Here is a 4,394-nt window from a genome sequence, read left to right on the forward strand (position 1 = left end):
CGAAGTTATGAAGACCACTGTGGACGAAGGACACCAGAAGGCTACAGTCGAATCTACCATCTTCGTCGAGTCCGAAGACAAGGTTGACGCGGACCAAACCGATGCCATCAACATTGTTGAAGAGCGGGTACAGTCCGAAGTTATGGAGACCACTGTGGACGAAGGGCACCAGAAGGCTACAGTCGAATCTAGAGTCGAGTCTAGAGTCGAGATCGAGAAGTCTGAAGTCAAGCATGAGAAACGTGCTTCAGAGGCGGCCAGCGAAACTCAGGTCCAAACTCAGGATTCCGCGTTTGAAACCGCTCCCCCTAAGATACCAAAGTGAGTGCCTGGGTCCTTCCCAACTGTAGAGACTCGTCGCCTATGTGGATAAGGACGTTGAAGTCTCTATTTGGATTTAAGTGAAATGCTCTATTGCTCGAATCTTCGATGAATCTCATTAGAAAACGATAATTAAAAGCATGTCTGATTCGGACTGCCGAGCTTTCCTTCGTGCGTGCCGAACTGGTGGGCACCGTCCGAGCCGTGGGCAGCCCACGCTGAAGGAGCCCGCGGCAGAATTCTACGAGGTGGCAGTAAAGTTAACTCGCATGGTACGTGACCGTGCCACTTGCCGCAACACTGGCCGGCAGGATGACTTGATTCACTACGCTATGGAGTCCGTCCGTCGGCTTTACCGACTGGCCGGCTTCGACTCGCATCCAAAGGCGTGCAACGCGCTGATGGAGGCCTTCGTATGTGGAGGCGGAATGCATGCGTTGATGTGTGTGGCAGCCGAATGTGCCGCCAGCCTCGACAACGACGTGTCATTGGAGTTTCTGGAGGACGTTGTTATATTTTTTAGAGAGCTACTGATTGTCCTAACGGCTAGGGCCTCGGACGACAGCTTGCAGCAGGTCCATGAGCAGCGGGTGGTGCACTCCTACTGCGAAGGCCTCGAGATCATGGCCTGGATTTCCGTGCAACTACTGCTTGCTCCTCGGAGCCACGAACGCGGCGCTACGCTCATGGCGATGTCTTGCAGTTTCTTAGCAGAGTTTCTTTGGTCACAGGAGTGCGTTGTCAATCTAGAGGCATGCTCTCTCGTGTGGACTACCGTGGAGAGCCCTCTGAAGTATCTCAGCGCCAGCGCTCGCATTCTCGCGCTGTGCGTGCTTGAGCAAGAGACCACCTTTGGCTGTGATAGTTTCCTATACCGGGACCAGCGGCTCATCAGCTCCAGGGTGTCTTTGTACCGCAAGGGATTGAAGTTCACTCGGTGCAGGCCAAACGCAGAATCCAATGCTGCCTTCAGGGCAGCGGACCAAGCCAGCACGCCAATGCAACTTCTCAATGAGTCGATTTCGGATATGCTGTTGGCATTTGCTAAGGAGGCCGCTGAGAGGAACGCAGCAAGCTACGATCTAAGTCGTTTTGAGAGATACGGTGTCAGGACGTCGTCGGTCCTGGAGTGGGAATACGAGAGAGTACTGGACGTCTTGTCGTTCGTTTTGAAGATCCAAGAGATAGTGGACGAGGCTGTACCATCGGATTGCTGCCCAATCTTTGACCGTCACTTCCACTCCGCCCATTGCCGAGTTGGCCGCATTCGAAACCACCTGCGATTCGTGGAGAGTCCTATAATTGATAACATCCTCAAGCATTTTAAATATCAGTCCTTGTTTTCTCCATTGGACGTTTCGGTGTTTTCGGGCGGGTTGCGCCCCGCAGATGTTGCGTCTCTGGACAGCGTGTCGGCGCTGGCTCCTGCGCCGGCTCCTCCGACCCTACCGCTGCCCATGGAAGAGGAGTGGCGCCCGAACTCAGCGCCTGTGGATTGTTTTGTGCAGCTGTTGAATATGGCCAGCGGTCAGGACGTGAGTCGGGACGTGATAGCGACGCCTCACCAGATCCTTGATGACGCCTGCTGTGAGTTGGTTTTTAATACTTACCGCGACTACCTTGAGAAGACGCGACCGGTTCCGAGCTTCGCCTCAGCCTGGAGCCTGGTGGCTAGAGTACATAGAGTGAGTTACGGAGAGGCCCCACACAGGTCAAGGAGTGTCAGGAGTTTTACGCTCACGAAACAACTAGCTCTCTGGCATCAACCGGGGCCTTCCCCATGGAACCAGGCGCTGCGGAATCCAACGGAGTATCTGCAAGCTCCTCTCCGGAATTAGCTCGGACTGTTAGGTTTTCCGGAGACTGTGTCTACGAGTACCCATATCACTGTATTTGTGACTCACCCCCACCCTCGGCTGTGTCTCCACCGTTCACGCCGGCAATGACGCCTCCCAGGCGCGGAAAGTCCTTGCGAACTCCTGACCTTGTGCGTGCTCGACAGGAGCTCACGTTGTACGCGCGGTTGGCTGTGACGCCAACACTGACGCTGCTGAAGTACCTTGGCCTCGGCCGAGACTTGCTTTCCTCGCCTCTTCCCTGCGGGCTGCACCCCTCGTTGTTGCCAGGAACATTCCCGCCCAATTTAGAACGCCTGCTTTTCCACCGATTGGGCGTCTCACCCGAGGCTGGTCGCTACGCCCTAATCCATGGTAGCGTGTCGTACGTGGAGTTCGCAGAGGTTTGTTTGCTCCTGAGGTTCCTCCTCTGTGGACCGTTCCGAGGGCGACTCCGAAGCCAAATGCGAGAGCACGGAGTGGAGGCCATGTTCTCTGAATCCCTTGAGGGTGTGCTGTGGATGGGAGCCGCCACGAGCCAGGAAGGTCAGGATTCTGATCTCATCGTGTCGGAGACGAACGTCCTGCATCGAACGCTGGAGCTGCTCCGAGTTTTTCACACATACTTCGACATGGATTCTCCGAGGCACAGTGCAGACCTGAAACTCCAGCTGCTGTCGGACGTCGAATGGCGCGGAATCTGGAGGGGAGAGTCGCCATATCTACTAACGTACACCGCTGTGGTTGAACGCACAGTCTACAAGTGCGTTTCTTACTCCTCCGAGGAGCCGCTCGCACAGCGGACTGCAGCGCGCTACTATTTCCATAAGGATGCTGGCCTCCTGGCCCGCTTGATTTCAGTAATGCTGGAGGAGGCCAGCAACTCCGGCTACCGCGCGACTCTCTTGGCGTGCGTAGAGAGCTCTCTGCGAGGCGCCCATCCCTTGATCGGTGTGTTTGCGGCTGAAAGTGGCCTGGTCGAGGCGCTTGTCGATAGTATCCTTTCACGCTCTGGTGGCCAGGCAGCCTGCGACTCGCTGGCCGAGATAGTGCGCTTCAACGCCGTGGGGCTCGCAAATCTGTTCCGGTGTTTGGCGGCTGTGCCGTCAGGAACTGCCACGCTGAGGGACGTCCTTCTCGACAACCCTGTGGACTCCGTGGTTTTAGTTCGGGCTCTGATTTTGACTGTCGAGTGGCTGATGCAAGTACAAGAGGCAGCAGCTATCCACACTGGCGCCAACTGGTACTCTATGCACCCGTATTTTTCTTTGCTCTCAGTAGATGTGGGCCTGGATACTTACACCCGTCAAGATGGGCTGTGCCCTCAACCCGCTGACTTCGACATCCTGTGTCCGTCCTTCGCAGCGTCCAATCCTGGAATGCAGTGGCCATTCTGCTGTGCAGGCGGAGCTCGCTGCACGCCTGGTCGGGGTCTCCGGATGCTTCCCACCTTGTCGGAGGTTCGGGAGGGCATCGCTTCCGAAGCTTCCCCTTACGACAACGTGACGTTACCTGACGAGGCGATTACCCTGGTAAGCAGTCTGAAGACGCCCACGATAGTGGGCAGCGTTCGGGCTGTGCCGTCGACTGACCTCTCGCTGGAGAATCGCTGCTGCGTCAACACCAGCCTGCTGATACTGGTGTTGGACTTCTTGGATGGGAATGTCGACATGCGCATTGCAGAACTGAAAACCGAGTTCTGTAGGACGGATAAGGCTTGTGACAGGCATGATACCACCTGCGGGCTGGAAGATTTTAAGTGGGTCCCTTCGGCGGACTACATTCAGAAAGCTATTGACACCGTGGGCTCGTCAGTATCGTCAATGGCAACGCGACGCCCGCCTGCTCGAGTTCACGTGCCAGATCCCCCATCAGGTGTTCGTGTCTTTTTTAGACGTGTTAATGTCAAAGATGGGCTAGAGAGGCTGGTCCGACTCACCCCACAACTATGGTGTGCACCAGGCCAATATGAGCATTTCCATATACAGGCCTTTATAAAGGGTCATCGAAAGCGAGGAGTGCCTTCGTTCAACATTACCCAACAGAGAGTCTGGATCCAATCGGGGAGTGCCCCTGGCTTTCAACAGACAACATTCCTCTTGGACCAATGCCATGAGTCTTGCATGCGAGATTTGTGGCTCCAGTCGGGGTTTCATATCCGATGATGACGTTAGGGACAGCTGCTACCATGATGACACTATACAACGTCCGAAGCTGATGACGACACTGGTTCGATTA

The 4,394-nt window shown here is 55.5% G+C and overlaps 2 protein-coding genes across 4 annotated transcripts; both read left to right on the top strand.

Moving 5' to 3' along the window:
- Nucleotides 1–7: 7 nt before the first annotated feature.
- Nucleotides 8–325, top strand: KVP18_003801 (uncharacterized protein; the record flags this gene model as incomplete). Its single annotated transcript, XM_067955828.1, has 1 exon — nucleotides 8–325. The coding sequence occupies one exon, from the start codon at nucleotides 8–10 to the stop codon at nucleotides 323–325; it is 318 nt and encodes a 105-aa protein (XP_067811738.1).
- Nucleotides 326–461: 136 nt separating this feature from the next.
- KVP18_003802 (uncharacterized protein) lies at nucleotides 462–4,321 on the top strand (the record flags this gene model as incomplete). 3 transcript variants are annotated; one of them, XM_067955829.1, is made up of 3 exons in its annotated part: nucleotides 462–2,006; nucleotides 2,033–3,915; nucleotides 3,944–4,076. In XM_067955829.1, the coding sequence occupies 3 exons, from the start codon at nucleotides 462–464 to the stop codon at nucleotides 4,074–4,076; spliced, it is 3,561 nt and encodes a 1,186-aa protein (XP_067811739.1). The 3 variants fall into 3 exon arrangements, with proteins under 3 accessions (XP_067811739.1, XP_067811740.1, XP_067811741.1); XM_067955830.1 differs by lacking the exon at nucleotides 3,944–4,076 and having other exon boundaries at nucleotides 462–2,159; XM_067955831.1 differs by lacking the exon at nucleotides 462–2,006 and having other exon boundaries at nucleotides 2,264–4,321.
- Nucleotides 4,322–4,394: the final 73 nt, after the last annotated feature.

Source organism: the organism of the source record quoted next, assembly GCF_019968955.1.
Source record: "MAG: Porospora cf. gigantea A chromosome Unknown PgA_NODE_1965_length_4394_cov_510.311, whole genome shotgun sequence".
Lineage (NCBI taxonomy): Eukaryota > Apicomplexa > Conoidasida > Eugregarinorida > Porosporidae > Porospora > Porospora cf. gigantea A.